Source organism: Chiloscyllium plagiosum, unplaced genomic scaffold (genome assembly GCF_037043375.1).
Source record: "Chiloscyllium plagiosum isolate Xiang-an unplaced genomic scaffold, Cpla_swu_hap1 HiC_scaffold_27, whole genome shotgun sequence".
NCBI classification, from domain to species: Eukaryota; Metazoa; Chordata; class Chondrichthyes; order Orectolobiformes; family Hemiscylliidae; genus Chiloscyllium; species Chiloscyllium plagiosum.
In genome coordinates this window covers 45,098,096-45,124,967 of record NW_028270165.1, presented here as the reverse complement: position 1 = coordinate 45,124,967, position 26,872 = coordinate 45,098,096, and the positions used below count along the sequence as shown (strand labels likewise).

At 45.9% G+C, this 26,872-nt stretch overlaps 1 protein-coding gene across 1 annotated transcript in view; it reads right to left on the bottom strand.

Moving 5' to 3' along the window:
* Nucleotides 1-25,928, bottom strand: part of LOC148143852 (uncharacterized) — a 49,079-nt gene extending 23,151 nt beyond the window's left edge. The window contains exon 1 of the mRNA XM_087975274.1: nt 24,910-25,928. Within this exon, the coding sequence (XP_087831400.1) occupies nt 24,910-25,928 (1,019 nt within the window). The remainder of the gene's footprint in view (nt 1-24,909) is intronic.
* Nucleotides 25,929-26,872: the final 944 nt, after the last annotated feature.

Below are 26,872 nucleotides of genomic sequence, written 5' to 3'. Positions count from 1 at the left end.
GCAGCTGTACAGGACATTGGTTAGGCCACTTTTGGAATACTGCATTCTCTTCTGGTCTCCCTGCTACAGGAAAGATGTTGTGAAACTTTGAATGGCGTCAGAAAAGATTTACAAGGCTTTTGCTAGATTTGGAGAGTTTGAACTACTGGGAGAGACTGAAGAGGCCAGGGATATTTTCCCTGGAGCATCGGAGGCTGAGGGGTCTTACAGATGTTTGTCAGGGGCATGAATAAGGTGAATATCCAAGGTGTTTTCCCCAGGGTAGAGAAGCCCAAAACTAGAAGGCATACATTTGAGGTAAGAGGACAATGATTTAAAAGGGACCTGAGGGGCAACCTTTTCACTCAGAGGGTGTTGCATGTATGGAACGAACTGGCAGAGGAAGTGTGGAGACTGGTACAATTACAACATTTAAAGGCATCTGGATGTCTATCTGTTCTCAGCTTTGCTAGATTTCTGCTCAAGCTTTGACCCCCCTTTTACACCTTTTGGAACAGTAAAACAAGACCCAACCCACAATCTCCCAGCCTGTCAACCATCCAGACACAGAGTGTAGTCATAGCAGGGAATAAAACAAGAAAAATGAAACAAAATTACAAATTAATAGGTGATCATGCTTAATGCTTTGTTCATGAGGAAGTTAACCAGAATTCGGGCTCTCTCAGGATTCTTCTGGTGCCCGACTTAAGGAATTCTGTCTCCCTTACATCTAACTATTAGTACCCAGCTGTGATTTACAATATTGACACCAACAGAAATAAGGCATCTGTTATCAAACAGACATAGAAATATACAGCACAGAAATAGACCTTTTTTTTCTCTATCATGCACATTCACATGTATAAGTCCATGGGGGAGAATTTGTACTTGCAGAATGGTATTTGCAGATCCATTCTATTTTGCTCAAAAAAAATGTACAGCCTGCAGGCAGTTGATCCATGTACTATTTCGTAAATTCCACTTTGAAAATAGAATCAGTCTGACTCAAGATTGAGATACAGGCCGATTCTGACCTCACACCTTAAATACATTGTCTGAGCTGAGATGTCACCTATTGCTATAAAACCTTAAGTGCTCTTGAGAAGGTGACACACAAGAAGTTATTGGATTTACATAGAAATGATAGCTGCAACCCATTCTTTAAGTTGAAAGACTTAACAATTCAGGTTTGTTCAATATACCATTTCAGTGGCAGGTCACTGTAATGATTTTCCATAAATTCTGTCTTATGATCTTATTCTCCACAACCACCTGATGAAGGAGCAGCGCTCCAAATGCTAGTCCTTCCAAAAAATCCTATTGGACTCTAACCTGGTGTTGTGTGATTTTTAACTTTGTCCAAGTTAGGGTAGATTGGCCATGCTAAATTAGCTATAGTGCCCAGAGATGTGCAGGTTAGGTGCTTGAGTCAGGGGTAAATATAGAGCAACTGTGGGGAGGAGAATGGGTGTGAGTGGGTTACCCTTCGCAGGGCCAGTGAGAACTCATGGGGGTTCTCTGAAGGGAAGGGATTTTGACAAACTCATTTTTTTGCTTCCCAAAATCAGACCTGCTCACTCTCAGCAGTATCCCAATGTTGTGGAAGATATTAACTTTCAGGTGGAGTTATGCAAAATTTAGAGAGATGTCCGTCTTGATGTTTTTGCTTTTCTGTAAGATCCTGGATCAGTACCCTCAGGAGAATTAGTTAGAGTGGAGTGAGAACAGCAGGGGGGAAGAGAGAGAGAGAGAGAGATTTTTGTAGAATAACAAATCTGAATTTCTACCCTGGACTGACAGTGATGACTTTTGTAATCTCTCTTTACAGAGCATCTGAAGAGCTGAAGATGCAATATTCAAAATCAGCAGTGAAGGGCTTATGCCTGAAGCGTTGACTGCCCTGCTGCTCGGATGTTGCCTGACCTGCTGTGCTTTTCCAGAGCCACACGTTTTGACTCTCCAGTGTCTGCAGTCCTCACTTTGACATCAAAGTCTGACATTCATTCAATCCATCAGGACTGCAATGATTTTTGACTGTAATTTTGTGAGGTGCAAAGCTTCTTGGTTCCTGTGGAGTATGTTTTCAGCATCACTAGGACTGGATGAGACCCTACTGTTGCAGCACATTGTATGGAGTCTGAAACAGTCAAACGGCCTAGATAGAGGAATTCACGGTGGGGAGAGGCTCCACACATGTTTGCGTGCGGTTGGAGATTTGGCTATGGAGAATCCCGAGGAATCCTGCCCATTGGAGAAACGATGGAAGTGTGGTGACTGTGGGAAAGGTTTCCGTTTCCCATCTTGCCCTGGAGACGCATCGGCGCAGTCACACAGGGGAGAGGCCGTTCCCCTGCAGTGAGTGCAGGAAAGCCTTCAGCCATCACTCTGACCTGCTGAGACACCAGCAGGTCCACCCTGGGGGAGAGGCCCTTCAGCTGCCCCGAGTGTGGGAAGGCCTTTAACAATACCTCCCACTTGCTGACCCGCTGGCGGGTCCAAACAGGGGAGAGGCCCTTCAGCTGCCCTGTATGTCGGAAAGCCTTCAGTAATTCTTCCTCCCTGCTGAGGCACAGGCGGGTCCACTCGGGGGAGAGACCCTTAAGCTGCCCCGAGTGCGGGAAGGCCTTCAGCGATTCCTCTGACGAGCTGAAGCAAAAGTGGGTCCACGAGGAGGAGAGGCCCTTCTGCTGCCCTGAGTGCGGGAAGGAATTCATTCAGGTGGGCAACGTGCAGAGGCACCAGCAGGTCCATACCAGGGAGACGCCCTTCAGTTGCCCTGAGTGCAGGAAGGGCTTCACCCGTTCCTCCCACCTGCGGAGGCACCAGCGAGTTCACATGCTGTCGCAGGGTGATTGAAGGAGCGACGGCTGAGTGTCATTAACCAAGTTCCGGGGATTCCCAGGTTCAAATCCTGCCGCTGCAGATGGCGGAATTAGAATTCGGTTTGAAATCTGGAGTTCCGATTCTAACGATGAAACAATTTTCAGGGGGATGGGCCTAGAGAAACTCCTATCTGATTCACTTACATCATTTTTGGGGAAGGATGCTGCCGTTGTGGGAATGGATTCACTCAGTTGTCCCAGCTGCATCCTTTACTCATCTGGCCTACACGTGACTCCAACCCAAAGTAATGTGGTTGACTCTACACTGCCCCAACCTGGCAAATGAGCAGGGAGAAACTTACTTGGATACAGGATATGGGTTGAAATTGCTGTGTGAGGAAATACTTCCTATAGGTTGAGGCTGTACTAAGGATCCAATTACAAAGGGACAACTCAGTGGTGAGCAATATTAAAGAAAGGTGCGGTGAGTACGTAGTGGAGTGTGTGTGCTTTGACCTTGAGCTGTTTTTTTTAAAATAAGTACTTTTTGTACACGATTTTCCTGGGGGGGATCTGAAGCTGTAACAAAGTTGGGTCACAATAAAGGTCACCTGAACTTACAGCTGGGTTCAGGTTCTCATTGAAAGCTTTGAGCTCCAAGAGGTTTTTGTTTTAAAGCTGCTCATTTCTTTCAGCCTCCTGCACTAAGTTTCCAATGTCGTGTATCAGAAGGAGCAGTGAATGAGTAGCTAATATCGTTAGAAATGGTACATTTTTCAAGAGCGCAGGCACTGCATCATGCCATTGTAACGTTTACAGGAAGTCTGGGCTGGGTTCACTAGAAATGATGTGGAGGAGCTGGTGTTGGACTGGGGTGGATAAAGTTAAAAATCACACAACACCAGGTTAAAGTCCAACAGGTTTATTTGGAAGCACTAGCTTTTGAAGCGCTGCTCCTTCATCAGGTAGCTGCTGAGCAGAATCATCAGACACAGATTTTATAGCAAATTATCACAGTGTCATGCAACTGATACGGCGTATTGATCAAAACTAGATTGCGGATTAGTCTTATAAATTAATCTTATGTAAGTCTACAAGGTCACCCCTCAGACGCTATTCTTCCGTCTCTCCTCACCCAGGTAATTAAGAGACATACCAGAGTTTGGTCCCTTCCTGAATTCAATTCAGTTGCGACAAGTGAACAGATCTCTTCTCTCCCCCCTCCCCCCCCGCCCCCGGATTCAGTCCAGTTGCTACAACTGAACAAATTTCCCTCCGCCCCCCCCCCCCCCCCCCATCCCCGCTGGATTCAATCCAGTTGCTACAAGTGAACAGATTTTCCCCCTTCTCTTCTCGCAGGATGAAGAGTTAGCTAGAGGGAGGGTCTGGGTTTGGAAGCTATTTTCTAAGGATCTTTGGTGAATTTCTGCAGTGCATCTTATAGATAATACACACTACTGCTTCTGAACAGTGGAGCAGAGGAAGTGAATGTATGTGGACATCGCGCCAATCGAGCAGGTTATTTTGTCCTGGATGGTATCAAGTCTTTGCTTGAAAACTGTTGAAGCTGCAGCCATCCAAGCTGATGGGAGAGTATTCCATTACATTGCTGACTTGTGCCTTGTAGAAGATGGACAGATGAAAATATTTGACAAATAGACTATTTCCACAAGACCTAGTATTCCCAAAGTTAAAGTATTTTTAATAACCCCTTTATATTTTCCAGAATTTCCAGGATTGGGGACTTGCACCACTTTTACCCACCACAAATCTCCTGAAACTTGGTGCACTAAAAAAAAATCCAGCAGGACGATTTTCAGTAAAAAAAAAGGTCTGGTTTTGATCATAACAATAATCAATTTATAGAGTGACACTGCATGGAAACAGACCCTTCAGTTCAACACATCCACGCTGACCAATTGTCCAAGATCTGACCCAATCCGAATTTCCAGTATTTGACCCAGATCCTTCTCAACCCAATTTATTCATCCAGGCACCTTTTAAATGTTGTAATTGTACCCTATTCCACAACTTCCCCTGGCAGCTTGTTCTACACCTACACAACCGTCTGCATGAAAAGCTTGCCCTTTAAGTCCCTTAATCCACATCCCTGCCACTCTGTGATAGCACCACCTGTCCATTGAAGACTGTCACCCGCAGTGCCCCCTGTCTCTTTCCCCCCGCCACACACAGCATCCCCTGTCCATTCCCCAACGCCACACACACCGCTGCCGGCCATTCCCTCTGGCACCCACTGCAGCCCCGTCCATTCCCCTTGCCACCTAGTGCGCCCCCATCCATTCCCTATGCCACCCAAAGCACCTTCTGTCTAGTTCCCCCCGTCAATCGCCCACGGCACCCAAAGCTCTCCCGGTCCATTGCCCCTCACACCACCTGCAGCGCCTCCTATCTATTCTGCTCTGCCACAAACATCCCCTGTCCTTTCTGCCCCTCCACCCACAGTGCCCCGTCCATTCATCCACGTGACCTCTCGCACCACCTGTCAATTTCCCGTCACCTCAGTGCCCCCTGTCTGTTTCCCCAACAACACCCAGCGCTCTCCGTCCATTGACCCCCACATTCCACAGCATCCCCTGTCCAGTCCCACCTGCCACCCAATGCATATTGCAGCTGTACAGGACATTGGGTAGGCCACTTTTGGAATACTGCATTCTCTTCTGGTCTCCCTGCTACAGGAAAGATGTTGTGAAACTTTGAATGGCGTCAGAAAAGATTTACAAGGCTTTTGCTAGATTTGGAGAGTTTGAACTACTGGGAGAGACTGAATAGGCCAGGGATATTTTCCCTGGAGCATCGGAGGATGAGGGGTGATCTTACAGATGTTTGTCAGGGGCATGAATAAGGTGAATATCCAAGGTGTTTTCCCCAGGGTAGAGAAGCCCAAAACTAGAAGGCATACGTTTGAGGTAAGAGGACAATGATTTAAAAGGGACCTGAGGGGCAACCTTTTCACTCAGAGGGTGTTGCATGTATGGAACGAACTGGCAGAGGAAGTGTGGAGACTGGTACAATTACAACATTTAAAGGCATCTGGATGTCTATCCGTTCTCAGCTTTGCTAGATTTCTGCTCAAGCTTTGACCCCCCTTTTACACCTTTTGGAACAGTAAAACAAGACCCAACCCACAATCTCCCAGCCTGTCAACCATCCAGACACAGAGTGTAGTCATAGCAGGGAATAAAACAAGAAAAATGAAACAAAATTACAAATTAATAGGTGATCATGCTTAATGCTTTGTTCATGAGGAAGTAAACCAGAAATAGGGCTCTCTCAGGATTCTTCTGGTGCCCGACTTAAGGAATTCTGTCTCCCTTACATCTAACTATTAGTACCCAGCTGTGATTTACAATATTGACACCAACAGAAATAAGGCATCTGTTATCAAACAGACATAGAAATATACAGCACAGAAATAGACCTTTTTTCTCTATCATGCACATTCACATGTATAAGTCCATGGGGGAGAATTTGTACTTGCAGAATGGTATTTGCAGATCCATTCTATTTTGCGCAATAAAAATGTACAGTCTGCAGGCAGTTGATCCATGTACTATTTCGTAAATTCCACTTTGAAAATAGAATCAGTCTGACTCAAGATTGAGATACAGGCCGATTCTGACCTCACACCTTAAATACATTGTCTGAGCTGAGATGTCACCTTTTGCTATAAAACCTTAAGTGCTCTTGAGAAGGTGACACACAAGAAGTTATGGGATTTACATAGTAATGATACCTGCAACCCATTCTTTAAGTTGAAAGACTTAACAATTCAGGTTTGTTCAATATATCATTTCAGTGGCAGGTCACTGTAATGATTTTCCATAAATTCTGTCTTATGATCTTATTCTCTACAACCACCTGATGAAGGAGCAGCGCTCCAAATGCTAGTCCTTCCAAAAAATCCTATTGGACTCTAACCTGGTGTTGTGTGATTTTTAACTTTGTCCAAGTTAGGGTGGATTGGCTATGCTAATTATCTATAGTGCCCAGAGATGTGCAGGTTAGGTGCTTGAGTCAGAGGTAAATATAGAGCAACTGCAGGGAGGAGAATGGGTGTGAGTGGGTTACCCTTCGGAGGGCCAGCGAGAACTCATGGGGGTTCTCTGAAGGGAAGGAATTTTGACAAACTCATTTTTTGCTTCCCACAATCAGACCTGCTCACTCTCAGCAGTATCCCAATGTTGTGGAAGATATTAACTTTCAGGTGGAGTTATCCAAAATTCAGAGAGATGTCCGTCTTGATGTTTTTGCTTTTCTGTAAGATCCTGGATCAGTACCCTCAGGAGAATTAGTTAGAGTGGAGTGAGAACAGCAGGGGGGAAGAGAGAGAGAGAGAGAGAGAGAGAGAGAGAGATTTTTGTAGAATAACAAATCTGAATTTCTACCCTGGACTGACAGTGATGACTTTTGTAATCTCTCTTTACAGAGCATCTGAAGAGCTGAAGATGCAATATTCAAAATCAGCAGTGAAGGGCTTATGCCTGAAGCGTTGACTGCCCTGCTGCTCGGATGTTGCCTAACCTGCTGTGCTTTTCCAGAGCCACACGTTTTGACTCTCCAGTGTCTGCAGTCCTCACTTTGACATCAAAGTCTGACATTCATTCAATCCATCAGGACTGCAATGATTTTTGACTGTGATTTTGTGAGGTGCAAAGCTTCTTGGTTCCTGTGGAGTATGTTTTCAGCATCACTAGGACTGGATGAGACCCTACTGTTGCAGCACATTGTATGGAGTCTGAAACAGTCAAACGGCCTAGATAGAGGAATTCACGGTGGGGAGAGGCTCCACACATGTTTGTGTGCGGTAGGAGCTTTGGCTATGGAGAAACCTGAGGAATCCTGCCCATTGGAGAAACGATGGAAGTGTGGTGACTGTGGGAAAGGTTTCCGTTTCCCATCTTGCCCTGGAGACGCATCGGCGCAGTCACACAGGGGAGAGGCCCTTCCCCTGCAGTGAGTGCAAGAAAGCCTTCAGCCATTACTCCGACCTGCTGAGACACCAGCAGGTCCACCCTGGGGGAGAGGCCCTTCAGCTGCCACGAGTGTGGGAAGGTCTTCAGCAATACCTCCCACTTGCTGACCCGCTGGCGGGTCCACACAGGGGAGAGGCCCTTCAGCTGTCCTGTATGTCGGGAAGCCTTCAGTAATTCTTCCTCCCTACTGAGGCACAGGCGGGTCCACTCGGGGGAGAGGCCATTCACCTGCCCCAAGTGCGGGAAGGCCGTCAGCAATTCCTCTGACGTGCTGAAGTAAAAGTGGGTCCACGAAGAGGAGAGGCCCTTCTGCTGCCCTGAGTGCGGGAAGGAATTCATTCAGGTGGGCAACGTGCAGAGGCACCAGCAGGTCCATACCAGGGAGACGCCCTTCAGTTGCCCTGAGTGCAGGAAGGGCATCACCCGTTCCTCCCACCTGTGGAGGCACCAGCGAGTTCACATGCTGTCGTAGGGTGATTGAAGGAGCGACGGCTGAGTGTCATTAACCAAGTTCCGGGGATTCCCAGGTTCAAATCCTGCCGCTGCAGATGGCGGAATTAGAATTCGGTTAGAAATCTGGAGTTCCGAATCTAACGATGAAACAATTTTCAGGGGGATGGGCCTAGAGAAACTCCTATCTGATTCACTTACATCATTTTTGGGGAAGGATGCTGCCATTGTGGGAATGGATTCACTCAGTTGTCCCAGCTGCATCCTTTACTCATCTGGCCTACACGTGACTCCAACCCAAAGTCATGTGGTTGACTCTGCACTGCCCCAACCTGGCAAATGAGCAGGGAGAAACTTACTTGGATACAGGATATGGGTTGAAATTGCTGTGTGAGGAAATACTTCCTATAGGTTGAGGCTGTACTAAGGATCCAATTACAAAGGGACAACTCAGTGGTGAGCAATATTAAAGAAAGGTGGGGTGAGTACGTAGTGGAGTGTGTGCGCTTTGACCTTGAGCTGTTTTTTTTGAAAATAACTATTTTTGTACGCGATTTTCCTGGAGGGGATCTGAAGCTGTAACAAAGTTGGGTCACAATAGAGGTCACCTGAACTTACAGCTGGGTTCAGGTTCTCATTGAAAGCTTTGAGCTCCAAGAGGTTTTTGTTTTAAAGCTGCTCATTTCTTTCAGCCTCCTGCACTAAGTTTCCAATGTCATATATCAGAAGGAGCAGTGAATGAGTAGCTGGTATCGTTAGAAATGTTAAATTTTTCAAGAGCGCAGGCATTGCATCATGCCATTGTAACGTTTACTGGCAGCACCAGGAAGTCTGGGCTGGGTTCACGAGAAATGATGTGGAGGAGCTGGTGTTGGACTGGGGTGGATAAAGTTAAAAATCACACAACACCAGGTTAAAGTCCAACAGGTTTATTTGGAAGCACTAGCTTTTGAAGCGCTGCTCCTTCATCAGGTAGCTGCGGAGCAGAATCATCAGACACAGATTTTATAGCAAATTATCTCAGTGTCATGCAACTGATACGGCGTATTGATCAAAACTAGATTGCGGATTAGTCTTATAAATTAATCTTATGTAAGTCTACAAGGTCACCCCTCAGACACTATTCTTCCGTCTCTCCTCACCCAGGTAATTAAGAGACGTACCAGAGTTTGGTCCCTTCCTGAATTCAATCCAGTTGCAACAAGTGAACAGATCTCTTCTCCCCCCGCCCCCCCCCCCCATCCCCGGATTCAGTCCTGTTGCTGCAACTGAACAAATTTCCCTCCGCCCCCCCATCCCCCGCTGGATTCAATCCAGTTGCTACAAGTGAACAGATTTTCCCCCGTCTCTTCTCGCAGGATGAAGAGTTAGCTAGAGGGAGGGTCTGCGTTGTGATGTCATCAATGGATCGGCAGGCAGAGGCAGGCCGAAGGTTTGGGAGATGAAGCGAGACAAAGGGTTTGGGCCAAGACAGTGGGCATGGCGAGGCAGGCAGCAGAAACCCCCACCGCGCCTGCTACGGACGGCTGGCCTGCACTTCCCTGCACAGTTTGCAAAATTACCAACCTATCAAAGAATACCCACAGTGTGGAATAGGCCATTCAGCCCAAAGACTCCACATCAACTCTCCCAAGGGTAATCCACCCACACTCATTTCCCTATTGCTCTACATTTACCCCTGACTAATGCACCTAACCTGCACATCCCTGGACACTATTGTGTCTGAATTACCCGAATGAGGAGTGACGGCAGGATAGATTGGGATGGGGCAGTGGTTGAAATCGTTTCTGTTTTTATTTTTAAAATGCTCCTGAGTCCCACAAATAAATGCAACCAGTACAAGTACAGCACATGCAATACTCCTCATTGTAGCTCCAACCCAGATTTGCATCTTCTGTTCCTCCTCCACCTTGGCTCCAGCACACTCTTCTTCCTTCCCTCACCTCATGGATGGTAAAGAAGGCATTTAGCACTATTGCCTTCACTGCTCACATCATTGAGTGTAGGAGTTCGGATATCATGTTGAGGTTGTACAGGATGTTGGTATGGCCACTTTCTGGGTACTGAGTACAGTTCTGGTGGCTCTGTAATTGGAAGAATACTATTAGAGACGGTTCCGTAAAGATTTACCAGGATTTTGCCAGGACTGGAGGGTTTGAGGTATAAGGAAAGGTTGGGGTTCATTGGAGTGTAGGGGGTTGAGGGGTGACCTTACTAAGATCTATAAAATCATTAGGAGTGGCGGGAAGGTGAATAGCAAAGAGCTCTTCCTTAAGACCATAAGACACAAGAGTGGAAGTAAGGCCTTAAGTCCACTCCGCCATTTAATCATGCCTGACGGGCATTTCAACTCCACTTACCATACTCTCCCCATAGAGATACCAAGATTCCTTGCGATACCAAGAATTTATCAATCTCTGCCTTGAAGACATTTAATGTCCTGGTCTCCACTGCACTCCATGGCAATGAATTCCACAGGCCCACCACTCAGTCCGAAGAAATGTTCATTACTTGCATTCTAAATTGACCCCCTCTAATTATCAGGCTGTGTCCATAGGTGCAAGTCTCCCCACCTAATGGAAAAAACTTACCAGCATCCACTCTTTCTAAGCCATGCACTATCTTGTAAGTTTCTAATAGATCTCCCCTCGACCTTCTAAACTCTAATGAATATAATTCCAGGATCCTCAGCTGTTCATTGTCTGTTAGGCCTACGATATCAGGGATCATCGTGTGAATCTCTGCTGGACATGCTCCAGTGCTACTGTGTCCTTCCTCAGGTGTGGAGCCCAAAATTGGACACAGTATTCGAAATGGGGCCGAACTAGAGCTTTATAAAGTCTCAGTAGCACATCGCTGCTTTTACATTCCAACCCTCTTGAGATAAATGACAACATTACATTGCTTTCTTAACCACTGACTCAATCTGCAAGTTAACCTTTAGACTAACAGTCCCAGATCCCTTTGTACTTTGGCTTTATGAATTTTCTCACTGTTTAGAAAATAGTCCATGCCTGTTTCTTTTTTTCAAAGTGCAAGACCTCACATTTGCATACATTGAATTTCATCAGCCATTTCCTGGACCACTCTCCTAAACTGTCCAAATCTTTCTGCAGCCTCCCAACCTCCTCAGAACTACATGCCTGTCTGCCTAACTTTGTATCATCAGCGAACTTCGTGGGAATGCCTCCAATCCCTTTATCCAGATCATTAATATATAAAGTGAACAGCTGCAGCCCCAACACTGAGCCCTGCGGGACACCACTTGTCACCGGCTGCCATTCTGAAAAAGAACCTTTTATCCCAACTCTCTGCCTTCTGTCAGGCAGCCAATGCTCAATCCATGCCAGTAGCTCACCTCTAACACCATGGGCCCTCACCTTACTCAGCAGCTTCCCATGAGGCACCTTATCAAAGGCCTTTTGGAAATCTAGGTAGGTGACATCCACTGGGTTTTCCAAGTCTAACCTACTTGTTAACTCTTTGAGTGCGAGCAGCAGCTAAGGTAAGACAGTTTGTTTTAAAATTACTTACCGGTAGCGGGCAGCGGTGTTTTTTTCTCTCTTTACAGAAAGAGCGGGAGTAGCAGGGGAAGTGACGAAGACCGGAGGGGCAGCTGGAAAGGAAAGCAATGAGTATAAATACTCACCCTTCGACGCCAACGGTCACTTTGAGTGCGAGCAGCAGCTAAGGTAAGACAGTTTGTTTTAAAATTACTTACCGGTAACGGGCAGCGGTGTTTTTTTCTCTCTTTACAGAAAGAGCGGGAGCAGCAGGGGGAAGTGACGAAGACCGGAGGGGCAGCCGGGTAGGTTTTTTTCCCTTTAAAAGCGCGCAGGAGCTAGGTTGGAAGCTCAGAGTTAGAACGAATAGAGTTGTTGTCTTTGGTTTGTTACCCGTGCCACGTGATAGAGAGTCGAGGAATAGGGAGAGAGAACAGTTAAATGCGTGGCTACAGGGATGGTGCAGGAGGGAGGGATTCCGGTATTTGGATAACTGGGGTTCTTTCAGGGGAAGGTGGGTCCTCTATAAACAGGCTGGTCTGCACCTGAACCTGAGGGGCACCAGTATCCTTGGTGGGAGGTTTGCTAGTGCTCTTGGGGGGGGGTTTAAACTAACTCTGCAGGGGCATGGGAACCCAGACTGTAGCTTTAGGGTGCAGGACCTGGAGTGTAGGGAGGTTAGGAACATGGCATCAATTTCAAAGGAGGGTGCCTGTAAACAAGAAAGTGGATTGAAGTGTGTATACTTCAATGCAAGAAGTATACGAAATAAGGTAGGTGAACTTGCAGCGTGGGTTGGTACCTGGGACTTCGATGTTGTGGCTATTACGGAGACATGGGTAGAACAGGGACAGGATTGGCTGTTGCAGGTTCCAGGGTTTAAATGTTTTAGTAGGGTCAGAGGTGGGGGTAAAAGAGGGGGAGGTGTGGCATTGCTTGTCAAAGATAGTATTACAGCTGTGGAAAGGACGATGGATGAAGACTCGCCATCTGAGGTAGTTTGGGCTGAGGTTAGGAATTGGAAAGGTGAGCTCACCCTGTTAGGAGTTTTTTACAGGCCTCCTAATAGTCCTAGAAACGTAGAAGAAAGGATTGCGAGGATGATTCAAGAGAAGAGTGAAAGTAATAGGGTGGTTGTTATGGGGGACTTTAACTTTCCTGATATTGATTGGGAAAGCTATAGCTCAAGTTCGTTAGATGGGTCAGTGTTTGTCTAATGTGTGCAGGAGGGTTTCCTGACACAATATGTAGATAGGCCAACAAGAGGTGAGGCCATACTGTATTTGGTTCTGGGTAATGAACCAGGCCAGGTGTTAGAATTAGAGGTAGGTGAGCACTTTGGGGACAGTGACCACAATTCGGTGACTTTTACTCTAGTGATGGAGAGGGATAAGTGTGCACTACAGGGCAAGAGTTATAGCTGGGGGCAGGGAAATTATGATGCTGTGAGGCATGACTTAGGATGTGTGGCTTGGAAAAGTAAGCTTCAAGGCAAGGGTGTAATTGATATGTGGAGCTTGTTCAAGGAGCAACTATTGAGTGTCCTTGATAAGTATGTACCCGTCAGGCAGGGAGGAAAGGGTCGTGTGAGGGAGCCGTGGTTTAATAAGGAATTGGAATCCCTTGTTAAATGGAAGAGGGCGGCCTATGTAAAGATGAGGCGTGAAGGTTCAATTGGGGCGATTGAGAGTTATAAGGTAGCCAGGAAGGACCTGAAGAGAGAGCTAAGAGCAGCAAGGAGGGGACATGAAAGGTCCTTAGTTGGTAGGATTAGGGAAAACCCCAAGGCTTTCTATAGGTATGTCAGGAATAAAAGAATGACTAGGGTAGGAATAGGTCCAGTCAAGGATAGTCGTGGGAAGTTGCGTGTGGAGGCTGAAGAGATTGGGGAGACACTGAATGAATACTTTTCGTCAGTATTCAATCAGGAACAGGACATTGTTGTCAATGTGAGTACTGAGTCACAATTAAGTAGAATGGATGGCTTTGAGGTATGTAGGAAAGAGGTGTTGGAAATTCTGGAAAGGGTGAAAATAGATAAGTCCCCTGGGCCTGATGGCATTTATCCTAGGATTCTCTGGGAAGCAAGGGAGGAGATTGCAGAGCCATTGGCCTTGATTTTTATGTCCTCAGTGTCTACAGGAGTAGTGCCAGAAGATTGGAGGCTAGCAAATGTGGTTCCCTTGTTCAAGAAGGGGAGTAGGGATAACCCTAGTAACTATAGGCCGGTGAGTCTCACTTCTGTTGTGGGCAAAATCTTAGAGAGAATTGTAAGGGATAGGATTTATGAACATCTGGATAGGAATATTGTGATCAAGGATAGTCAGCATGGTTTTCTGAAGGGCAGGTCGTGCCTCACAAACCTTATTGAATTCTTTGAGAAGGTGACTAAGGAGGTGGACGAGGGGAAAGCAGTAGCTGTGGTGTATATGGATTTTAGTAAGGCGTTTGATAAGGTTCCCCATGGTAGACTACTGCAAAAAATACGGAGGTATGGCATTGAGGGTGAGTTGGAGGTTTGGATTAGGAGTTGGCTGGCTGGAAGAAGACAGAGTGTAGTAGTTGATGGCAAAGGTTCATCTTGGAGTGCCGTCACTAGCGGTGTTCCGCAAGGATCTGTTTTGGGACCATTGCTGTTTGTCATTTTTATAAATGACCTGGAGGAGGGGTTAGAAGGTTGGGTGAGCAAGTTTGCGGATGATACGAAAGTCGGAGGAGTTGTAGACAGTGAGGAAGGATGTGGCAGGTTACAGTGGGATATAGATAAGCTGCAGAACTGGGCAGAAAGGTGGCAAATGGAGTTCAATGTAGCTAAGTGTGAGGTGATTCACTTTGGTAAGAGTAATAAAAAGATGGGGTACTGGGCTAACGGTCGGATACTTGGTAGTGTGGATGAGCAGAGGGATCTTGGTGTCCATGTACACAAATCTTTGAAAGTTGCCACCCAGGTAAATAGTGCGGTGAAGAAGGCATATGGCGTACTGGCTTTTATTGGTAGAGGAATTGAGTTCCGGAGTCCTGAGGTCATGTTGCAGTTGTATAAGACTCTGGTGCGGCTGCATCTGGAGTATTGTGTGCAGTTTTGGTCGCCATACTATAGGAAGGATGTGGAGGCACTGGAACGGGTGCAGAGGAGGTTTACCAGGATGTTGCCTGGTATGGTAGAAAGATCGTATGAGGAAAGGCTGAGGCACTTGGGGTTGTTTTCATTGGAGAAAAGAAGGTTTAGGGGTGACTTGATAGAGGTGTACAAGATGATTAGGGGTTTGGATAGGGTCGACAGTGAGAATCCTTTTCCACGTATGGAGTCAGCTATTACAAGGGGGCATAGCTTTAAATTAAGGGGGGGTAGGTATAGGACAGATGTTAGGGGTAGGTTCTTTACTCAGCGAGTCGTGAGTTCATGGAATGCCCTGCCAGTAGCAGTGGTGGACTCCCTCATTATGGGCATTTAAGCGGGAATTGGATAGGCATATGGAGGATAGTGGGCTAGTGTAGGTTAGGTGGGCTTGGATCGGCGCAACATTGAGGGCCGAAGGGCCTGTACTGCGCTGTATTCTTCTATGTTCTATGTTCTTCAAAGAATTCTAACAGGTTTGTCAGGCACGACCTCCACTGACTAAATCCATGCTGACTTATTTTAATCCAACCATGCAATTCCAAGAATTTAGAAATTTCATCCTTTACGATGGATTCTAGAATTTTATCTACAACTGAGGTTAGGCTAATCGGTGTATAATTTTCCATCTTTTGTCTTGATCCTTTCTTGAACAAAGGACTTACGACAGTGATTTTTCAATTGCCTGGGACTTTCCCTGACTCCAGTGACTTTTGAAAGATTACAACCAACGCCTCTGCGAATTCTTCAGCCACCTCCCGCAGAACGCCAGGATGTAGCTTTCAGAACCAGGAGATTTCTCAATCTTTAGACCTTTTAGCTTTTCTAGCACTTTCTCTTTTGTAATGGCTACCATACTCAACTCTGCCCCTTAACTCTCCTTAGTTGTTAGGATATTACTCATGTCTTCCACTGTGAAAACTGATACAAAGTATTTATTAAGTTCTTCAGCTATTTCCTTATTGCCCATCACTATCTTCCTGCATCAATTTGGAACAGCCCAATTTCTACTTTTGCCTCTGGTTTGTTTCTTATGTATTGCAAAAAAACTTTTACTATCATTTCTAACATTACTGGTCCGCTTACCTTCATATTTGATCCTCTCATTCCTTATTTCTCTCTGTTATCTTCTGTTTGTTTTTGTAGTCTTCCCAGGCATCTGATTTCCCAGTGGTCTTGGCCACTTTGTAGGTTCTCTTTTTTTCATTGATACATTTCCTGACTTCCTTTGTCAGCCATAGCTATCTTCTTCACTGCCCTCCCCCCGATAATCTTTCTTTTTTGGGGAGGATGAACCTCTGTACTGTGTCCTCAATTACACCCAGAAATTCCTGCCATTGTTACTCTACTGTCTTCCCCACTAGGCTCTACTTCCAACAAATTTTTGTCCGTTCCTCTCTCATTGCCCTTGTAATTACCTTTATTTAAGTGTAACATCCAATTTTGCCTTCTCTCTTTCAAACTGCACACTGAACTCTACCATATTATAACTCCTAAGTGTTCCTTTGCTTTAAGATTTTTTTATAAAGTCTGGCTCATTACATAGCACTACGAATTGAAATATGCTCAGTTAGGCCACAGTTGAGGACAGTGTGTAAGGGGCGAATGGTCTATTCCTAGTCTTGTGAAATTGGTTCTGGCTCTGTAGAAATAGAACCATTGAGTTGTACAGCACAAAAACAATCCTTCAGTATGTGCTGACCAGATAGCCAAATTAATCTAGTCCTGTTTGCTCGGACTTTGTCCATATCCCTCTATTCATATACTTATCCAGATTTCTTTTAAATGTTGTATTTGTACCAGTCTTCACCATTTTCTCTGGCAGCTCATTCAGTTCACACACCAACCTATATGTGAAAAAGTTGCCCCTTGGGGCCCTTTTAAATCTTTCCCCTCTCACCCAAAAACTAATGCCCACTTGTACTGGACTCCTCCACCCCAGGAAAAAAACCTTATCTTTTTGACCTATCCATGCCTGTCGTGATCTTATAATCCTCCATAAGATCACCCGTCAGCTTCCGGTGCTCCAGTGAAAACGGCCCCAGCCAATTCAGCCTCTCCCTGTAGCTCAAACCCTCCAACCCTAGCAACATTCTTATAAATAATTTCTGAACTCTTTTAAGTTTCACAACATCCTTCTTGTTTAGTGAGTAATAGGCTGTGAACAATCTAATTTGTTTAGGTCGTAAGAGGGGGCTTTTCTTGAGGTGAACTAACTTTCACACTTTTTTTTCTAATCCATGGGACCCTTTTAAATTTTTCCCCTCTCACCCTAAACCTGTGCCCTCTAGTTTGGGATTCCCCTCCCCTGGGGAGGAGAAAAGCAAGGAGAATGAGAAGTGCAACCACAGGGAAAAGAAATCGTGACTCCCGTCTTTTTATCCCAAATTGGCAATTGGACACAAACTCTGTCAATAACAACCGGCGCCGACCGCCATTGGTCAGGTGGAGTAAGGTGCGCTCTGATTGGGCGGGGCGCGGATGACGCGCGTCACTGAAGGAGGAGATGGAAAGAAGAAAAACAAAGATGGCGGCGCGAGGCTGCGGTTTTCTCATCGACTCAGCGGGCGGTTTCTGACGGAGGGAGGGGGCAGACAGGCATCGTTTACCTCAGAAAATACCTTTAAAATACATTTCAAATTAAAGCCGGAACTTTTCAAACAAAAGTTGTGAAGAAAAGGAGACAGTGTCCGGTGGGGTTTATTGTTTATTTGTGTATAATTCCCGGGGCCCGGGAAGGGGGAGGTGACGGTTACGGGGTGAACGAGAAAACAAATTAAAAATGTCGGCGGTGGAGGAGAGAGAGCCGGCGCCCGCGGCTTCCTCGGCGGCGGGAGGTGGAGGAGCGGCGGCGGGGGGTAAAGTCCGGCGGAACACAAGCTGGAGGAGAGGCTGCACTCGGTGCTGTGCTGGACCGTGAGCCTGGAGCTACCCGCGGCTTCACTCTACCAGGTACCGGGCTGGGCTGAGGGGGAACCCGGGGGATAAGGCGGATCGCCATTAGCCTGGAGCCACAATCACTCCCATTCCTAAAACAAACATAATTTCTATTAGAATCACCATCTAATCCTCCATACACCTTCTATAATCCATGTAGGAGGGCAGGCTGTACCATCTGACTGAACTGTTCCGATGTTAAATTGTGTATAATATATAGATATCTTTTTTTAATAAAATATACAATGTTATTTAACACATTGGTTATGAAATACTGTCATCATGGGATTTACAGCACTTTACAGCGCTGTAGAAGGTCACAGGCAATATTGTGTACGAGAGCCTGTGTAAACCCCTATGGTTATGTTTTATAAATGTGATTTGAGGTAATTGCACGTAAAATGGGTAGGATTGTGTGTGTGTGTGTATGTAGGTATGTTATTTAGATCCTGGGGTTTTGTCTTGCCCAGTGATGATTTGGCTGTGGAGGGAGGGGAGTGAGGGTACTAATTAATCTTTCTACCAAATCCAGCATTTTGTTGAAGAGCTTCATTTCTTTGCGATTGTCATCTTCCAAAGAATCAACCTACCCAGTATTTAAATGGACATGTGCACATGTATAGTTGTGTATGAATGCTGGAAATCTCTTTTTTTTTTTAATTCTTTACTTTATTTCCTGTTCTCCATGCATGGCGAATTGGACGTGTTTGATTTCTTTTTCTTGCAAGTGTTGTGAAAAGTAGTCTGATCATGTAAACGTCGACCCTAGTTCTTCATAGACAACAGACCCATGTTTGTGAGTCAGTGTGATGGCCGTCATGTTCCACTCCAGCTCTGCAGTCTGTCGGTTGTTCGGCTCTGTTCCTGTCTTCCAGTCCGTTGTCTGTATGTTCCACTCAGTTTTCAGAATTACCATAATTTTTTTTGCTTTGTTCATCAGTTGAGCTTCTGCTTATGATACGGTATGAATCTTGACAGGCATGAATTTCAGCCCCTCAAGTAGTATCCAAGTAACAGTCGACCCCCTAAATTTAACCTTAAAAAGTAGTCAAAAATTTGACTATTACTTGAGTATATACGATATAAATGAATTAATGTTCATTGCTTCTTCGCTTTACGCTATTTTGCCTTATGAAAGGTTTCATAGGAACGCTCCACTTTTGGATAGTGGGGAAAACCTGTATCAGTACAACACAGTCACAAGCCATTCTTATTTGGTTTAGGCACCCCCGTCAATCCTGTGCCAATTCTTAATCCTCACTTGGACCTGCTATTTATTGCTCATGTGCGGTTTCTATCCTTCTGTTCATCTCGCGTTCATGTGTCTATCAAGATACACCTTAAACGTTGCTAAGGTGCCTCCTTCCACCACCCATCACCCCTCTGTGTGAAAAACCTTCCCCTCCACTTCTCCCGTAGACTGCCCTCCTCTTGCCTTGAACCTGTGCCCTTTTGTTGTTGATATTTTCACCCTGGGGAATAAAAAAACCTCTGAGTAACATAGAATCCCGAGTGTGGAAAAGACCATTCGGCGCAACATGTGCACACTGACCCTCTGAAGAGTAACTGACACAGACTTATTCACCTACTCCTATTACGCAACATTAGCCCTTGACTATAGCACCCTCTCCCAGAGCATCCACGTCCTTCTGATAGCGTGGTGACCAGAACTGCATACAATATTCCGAATGTGGTTGAAATAAATAGCTGTAATGTAACTTGCCAACTCTCACACCCAGGAAAGGCAAGCGTCCTATGTGCCTTCTTGACCACCATACCCACCTCTGTTTCCACTTCCAGATCCCTCTGCATGCCAGTGCTCCTAAGAGTTCTGTCATTTATTGTACAGTTCTTGTATTTCTTTCTCCCTTGTGGCTGTATCCAGCTTCCCCTTAATTCTACTCCCCCTTCATCTCTTTGCCCACTCATCACCCCTCCACACATCAGCATATCATAAGACAATAGGAGCTGAAATTAGGCCATTCATCCCATTGAGTCGACTCCACCATTCAATCGTGGCTGTTAACTTTCTCAAGCCCATTCGTCCCGGAACCCTTGATCCCCTTGATACTCAAGAACATTTCTGTCTCCATCTTAAATCTGCTCAATGACCTGGCCTCCACAGCCTTCTGTGGCTGTGAATTCCATAGATACACCACTCTCTGGCTGAAGAAGGTTTTCCTTATCTCCCAACTAAAGGGTCTTCCTTTTCTTCTTAAGGCTGTACTCTCGGGTCCTACTTTGTCCTAACAATGGAAACATCTTCCCAACATCCACTCTGTCCAGGCCATTCAATATCCTGTAGGTTTCAATTGTAACCCCCCTCATCCTTCTAAACTTCATATAGTCCCAGAGTCCTCAAAAGTTCCTCATATGTTAAACGTTTCATTCCTGGGACCATTCTCGTGAACCTCCTCTGAACATTCTCCTGGGGCACATCCTTGCGAATAGGAGGCCCAAAACTGCTCTCAATGCTGCAAATGTGGCCTGACTAGAGCCTTATAGAGTCTCAGAAGTACATCCCTGCTTTTGTATTCAAGTCCTGTCAAAATAAATGCGATTATTGCATTTGCCTTCCTAACTACTGACTCAACCTGCAAGTTTACTTTGAGAAAATCCTGGACTTGAACTCCCAAGTCTCTTTGCACTTCGGATTTCTGTATTTTCTTCCCATAATCCTTCTGTTCCAACAGTGACTGTCTGGTGTCAGGGCAGCACTAGTGATTTCCTGACATGTGGATTGTATTTGGGGATACCAAGGAATGTCAGGAATTGCGAGTATCTCAGGAACAGTCGTTATTCCTGGAAGAGGCAGACAGGAATGTGGTGTGGTCCTGTAAACTCCAGAACTTTGATAACTTCATGAGTCAGCAATAACGCTTTCTGGACCAAGAAACGAAAGGGCCAATGAGAAACTGCTACAAGGGAGTTAACAAATAACATACATTAACTATCGCTGGGAAGGAGGAGGCAAAACAATGAGCTGTTTCTTTGGACAGATGAGATAATGGTGTTTAATAACTGTGACAAAAGGACAATTAATTCTGCTTGTAGAAGGAAGGCCTTGGTGTAGAGGGCATACAAGGAGCAGGAAAATCAACATTTCGGGCAAAAGCCCTTCATCAGGAATCCTGTATTCCTGATGAAGGGCTTTTGCCCGAAACGTCAATTTTTCCTGCTCCTTGAATGCTGTCTGAACTGCTGTGCTTTACCAGCACCACTCTAATCTCGACTCTGGTTTCCAGCATCTGCAGTCATTGTTTTTACCTTGGCGTAAAGAGATTCATTGCAGGACAGGCTGTTTCTAACAGGTGGAAAACCCTCAAGGATAAGAAGGTAAGCTACAGACCTGAAGTCTCCAGAAGTGTGGGGAGATGGTGTTAGAATCTAAAGAAACGTTACACCACAAATCTGAAAGTGACGGAACTCCACCAGAATTCAACTCCAGAACGTTTCAGCTGCAGTGCTTGGAAGAACAACCCTGCATCAAACCCCTGTAAACTTCCAGAGATGGGCACTATTGGTAGAAACAATGTTAAATTCCGCCAACATTTGGGTGATAGCCAAGATTTGGGTGGTGAGGGTGAACTTGCTTACTTGAGGGGTTTTATATTTTGGTTCCTACTTACAATAAAATGTAAATTATGATTCAACAGTTGGTTGCCTGTGCAGTTTCTGAGTCAGTATTCAAATTAAAGCGATTCACCCACAATCAGAGTGAGAGGCTAGGATTAATAATGACTCCTTTGCATTCAGCAGGACGGCACGTCAATACTGTTAAAAAACGAATGCTGAATCCCCTCCCCTCTCTGAGATCTCAAACCGAAACACCAATAGAGGAGTGCATTGCCCTATAATCGGAAAATTAGTGTGAAAAGTAGTGTCATCTGCTCTAGTCTTAAACAAAAATAAATCCCTGACACTTTAAAAATCAACAAAAAACAATTTACATATCCAACTTGAATGGTGAACAACTGAACTAAACTATTAACAAACCTAATAAATCCCTTCGAACTACTGACGATTCTGGCATGAAACAGGATTTTTGTCATATGCTGTTCCAATAAATACAAGACCCACTAAAACAACAAGAAATAGAATTTAGTCTCTCAGATTACATCTTCCAGAATATTCTAAGCATCCTTCTATTGAATCTTTTGTCAGGAATGCCTCCTGCAATTCCTGCTCTTCTGGTTTTTTTGTAAATGATGCTGTCTCATTCACAGCTGACTGTCAGAGCTGATGTCTCTCTCTAGTGCTGAGGACTCTTAGCTCTAGCAATGGGGAGTTAGCTCTGGGGTTCTGTCCAACTGTCCCCTTCTTTTATACCCTTGATGCCATATTGAGTTTTTACAATAGGATCGGTCCTCTGTTGTCAAAACCATCACATTTAAATTTAATAGATATTGGTAGCCAAAGGACGGGATTTAAATTGATTGGCTAAATTGAAAAGTCATTATCTTGGCCTGTTAACTGTACAAACTTGTGATAGAAATGTTTATGTTTGTGTGCTCTCTGTTGTGATGATGTTACTCCTTTAAGAAGATGTCATCTTGATTTTTTTTCCCAAGAGGGGTTGTAAAAGGCAGAGGGTCCGATTCGACTGGGCTAAGAGACTTCACTCATGGCCAGATGTTGGCAAAGGCAACAATCGGAAAAAGGTTTGAGATTTTTTTTTTCTGAAACACTTCTACAGCGAAACAGTCTGTAAGGTCACCCCCCAGCCTCTGACCCTCCAGGGAAAATAGACTGGGGCTATTTCAGCCTCTTGCAACAGCTCAAACCCTCCAACCCTGGCAGTATCTTTGTAAATCTTTTCAGAACCCTTTCATGTTTCACAACTTGTTACAAACATGTCAACTAATTCAGAGAAGCCTCTCAATTACAGCTGTAAATGGAGAAAGTGTGTTTAATCATGAGTCATGAATAAAGGCTGTATTAATCTTTTATTGTGAAGTTTTACTCCTACATCTCCAAACAGATAATACAAACCTGGTCAGAGGGGAGTGATTGAAAAAATATGTGGGGCAAAAATTTTAGAGTGTGGCTTGTGTATGGAATGAGCTGCCAGTGGAAGTGGTTGAGGTCGGTACATTAACAACATTTAAAAGACATTTGGTCAAACACATGGAGAGGAAAGGCTGAGAAGGATAGTGGCCAAGTGCAGGGAAATGGGGTTACTGTTGATGGACATTTTGGTCGGCATGGACCAGTTTGGGCCGATGGGCCTGTCTCCGCGGAGTAGCACTGACTCGTGTCTCTTTGTCTCTCCAACAGTTTTGTGTTTTCAGATGAGCATCTCACTTAATCACACTGAATAAAATCCAATCTCATTAGTCAACTCTGATGTGGAAGTGCTGGTGTTGGATTGGGCTGGACAAGGTCAGAAGTCAAATGGCACCAGGTTAGAGTCCAACAGGTTTATTTGAACTCAAGATTTCAGAGCACTGCTCCTTTGTCGGTGAAGTGATGAAGCAGCAGCATTGAAGAAGGAGCAATGCTTCTAAAGCTTGTAATTTCAAATAAACCTGTTGGTCTCTAAGCTGGTGTTGTGTGATTTCTGATATCTTCAGCTGTGGGTTTGTGTCGAACTTAATGGGATATTTTGTCCAACTCGGCATTTTTAAACAGTATCACTTGGAGGGATTCACTTGAAACCTTTCAAGAGGTGAGTTCAACAAGACTGAACTATTCAAAGTTACTTGGACTCAATTTTAAAACTTACATCAGGACCGGTAGACATAGATGTACAGCACGGAAACAGACCCTTCAGTCCAACTCATCAACGCTGACAAGACATCCTAAATTAATTTGATTCCATTTGTCAGTATTTGGCCCATTATCTTTCTGAACCGTTCCTGTTCATGTCCGAAACCAGATGCCCTCTCAGTGGTATAATTGTACCAGCCTCCACTTTCTCTGGAAACTCATTCCATACATGCACTACCCTCTGCGTGAAAACATTGCCCCTTACGTCCCTTTTAAATCTCTCACCCAGCCAAATAGCCTCTCCCTGCAGCTCAAACCCTCCAACCCCCGGCAACATCCTGGTAAATTGTTTCTGATACAGAAGTCAATGTTTTCGGAAGAACCCTTCTTCAGTCCTGAACGAGGGTTAATACCCGAAATGCTAACTTCACCTCCTAATGCTACCTAGCTTGCTGCGTTCTCCCAGCCTCCTGCTTGCCAACTTTGGATTCCAGCAACCGCAATTATTTTTTGTTTCTAACAAATGGTGGAGCAGACTCAATGGGCTGAATGGCCTCATGTCTGCTCCAGTGCTCTTGTGGTCTAAGGTTTCTGCGGATTCTTAGCAACGTGCAGTCCCAGACTCCGAGTAATGTCGCCCACTGGAAGCAAAGTTTATGGAATCACAGAATCCCTACAGAATGTAAACAGACCTTTGGGACCAAAAAGGCAACATCAACCCTCCGTATAGTTACCCACCCAGACCTATTCTCTTAACCCTGTTACTTTACATTTACTTGGAGAAAGTGAGGACTGCAGATGCTGGAGATCAGAGTCAAGAATGTGGTGCTGGAAAAGCACAGCAGATCAGGCAGCATCCGAAGACCAGGAGAATCCTGATGAAGGACTTATGCCCAAAACGTCGATCCTCCTGCGCCTCAGATGCTGCCTGACCTGCTATGCTTTTCCAGCACCACACTTTTGACCAGTCTACATTTACCCCTGACTACTGCACCACACTTACACATCCCTGAACACTATGGACAATTTAGCTAGGCTAACTCACCCTAACTTGTACATCTTTGTATTGTGGGAGCAAAAGCGGAACACCCGGAGGAAACCCATGCAGACACGGGAGAATCAAACACTAGATTCAAACCCGAATCCATGGCTCTATGAGGCAGCTGTGCTAACCACTGAGCCACCATGTCGCCCCGAGCCACTTTAGAGTTGCACTTGGGGGTGTGAGGCAGTGTGCAGTCCAGACATTTTTTTAAAAGCCCACCAACTTTCCCACTGCACCCATTGTCAGAGTGGGGCACAAGGTTTAATCCACAGTAGCGTCACTTGCAGTATCCGATTGTTGGGAGCACTGGTGCCCCTGCTGGTGTCTTCGCAAGTTCCTGGAAAATGTGAACCTCTTGCCACACTCAGGGCAGCTGAATGGCCTCTCTCCTCTATGGACCCGCTGGTGGGTCAGCAGAGCAGAAGAATTGCTGAAGCCCTTCCTGCACTCAGGACAGTAGAACGGCCACTCTCCCATGTGGACCCGCTGGTGGGTCAGAAGGTGAGAGGAGTGGTTAAAGCGTTTCTCGCACTCTGGGCAGGAGAACGGCTTCTCCCCTGTGTGGACCCGCTGATGCCTCAGCAGGTGGGAGGAATTGCTGAAAGCCTTCCCGCACTCGCGACAGCTGAAGGGCCTTTCCCCCGTGTGGAACTGCTGGTGGGCCACGAAGTTAGAGGAGACCGCAAAGCCCTTCCCGCACACTGAGCAGGAGAATGGCTTCTCCCCGGTATGGACCCGCCAGTGGGTCAGCAGTTGGGAGGGCTGGGGAAAATTCTTCCCACACTCAGGGCAGGCAAATGGCCTCTCCCCAGTGTGGACCCGCTGGTGTGTCAGCAGGGAGGAGGAACTGCTGAAGCCCTTCCCACATTCAGGGCAGGGGAACGGCTTCTTGCCTGTGTGGACCCACTGGTGCCTCAGCAGGGCAGAGGAATCGCTAAAGGCCTTCCCGCACTCGGGGCAACTGAATGGCCTCTCCCCTGTGTGGACCCGCTGGTGCTTCAGCAGGTCAGAGGATTTGCTGAAGGCCTTCCCACAATCAGAGCAGGGGAATGGCCTCTCCCCGGTGTGGACAAGCTGGTGCGCCAGCAAGTGGGAGGAGTGGGTGAAGCTGTTCCCGCACTCGGGGCAGGTGAATGGTCTCTCCCCAGTGTGGACTCGGCGGTGGTCCAGCAGGTGGCAAGAGCGGATAAATCCCTTCCCACACTCTGGGCAGGAGAACGGCCTCTCCCTGGTGTGACTGCGCTGATGAATTTCCAGGGCAGATGGGACACTGAAGCCTTTCCCGCAGTCACCACACTTCCACGGTTTCTCCATGGGGCGAGATTCCTCTGGTTTCTCCATGGCCAAAGCTTCAGCTGCACACAAACGCATGTACAAACCCTCCCTGCCGTGAATTCCTCTTTCCAGGCTGTATAATTGTGACAGGCTGCACATTCAATGCGCTGCCACAGTAGCGTCTCTCATCCAGCTCCACTGATGCTGAAAGCGTACTGAAACAGAAACCAAAGAATTTTGCTCCTTCTCGCAGAATCATAGTCAAAAATCGTTACAGTCCCAATGGATTGATCGACTGTCTGTCATTGACATGAAAATGACGACTGCAGATGCTGGAGAGTCAGTCAAAATGTGTGGTGCTGGAAATACACAGTAGGTCAGGCAGCATCCAGGGAGCAGGAGAGTTGCTGTTTCGGGCATAAGCCCTTCAACTACTGAATTTGAAACTTCAGTCTTCAAATCTTCAAATGCACTGGAAAAAACAGATTATGAAAGTTATCACTGTCAGTCAGGGTAGAAATTCAGAACAAGCAATTCTCCTTTATGCGGAACATTCTTTTCTTTTGTAATTCCATGAAATTGAAAGCACCATTACCCTACTCTGATTGCTCTACATTTACACCTGATTAATGCATCTAACCTACACATCCTGGACATTATGGACAATTTAACATGGCTAATTCACCCAAACCTGCACATCTTTGGATAGTGGGAAGAAACAGGTGCACTGGAAGAAATCCGCAGCAAACACCAGACGGAGAATGTGCAATATCCACACAGACAACGGCCCCGAGGCTGGAATTGTATCTGGCTCTCTGGTGCCGTGAGGCAGCATCACTAACTACAGACACCGTACCTTCCTTTTCCAGTCCTGCCACCAAGTCACTCAGCTTGAGCTCAAGCAAAGCACTACGTTTAATTTTCACTTCACACACACTGAACTTTCGGCCCGTCCCCACTTCCCCTACAGGAAATGCAAACAGCTGGTGGGTTGCCACATCGAATCCCTACAGTGCGGAATGAGGCCATTTGGCCCAACA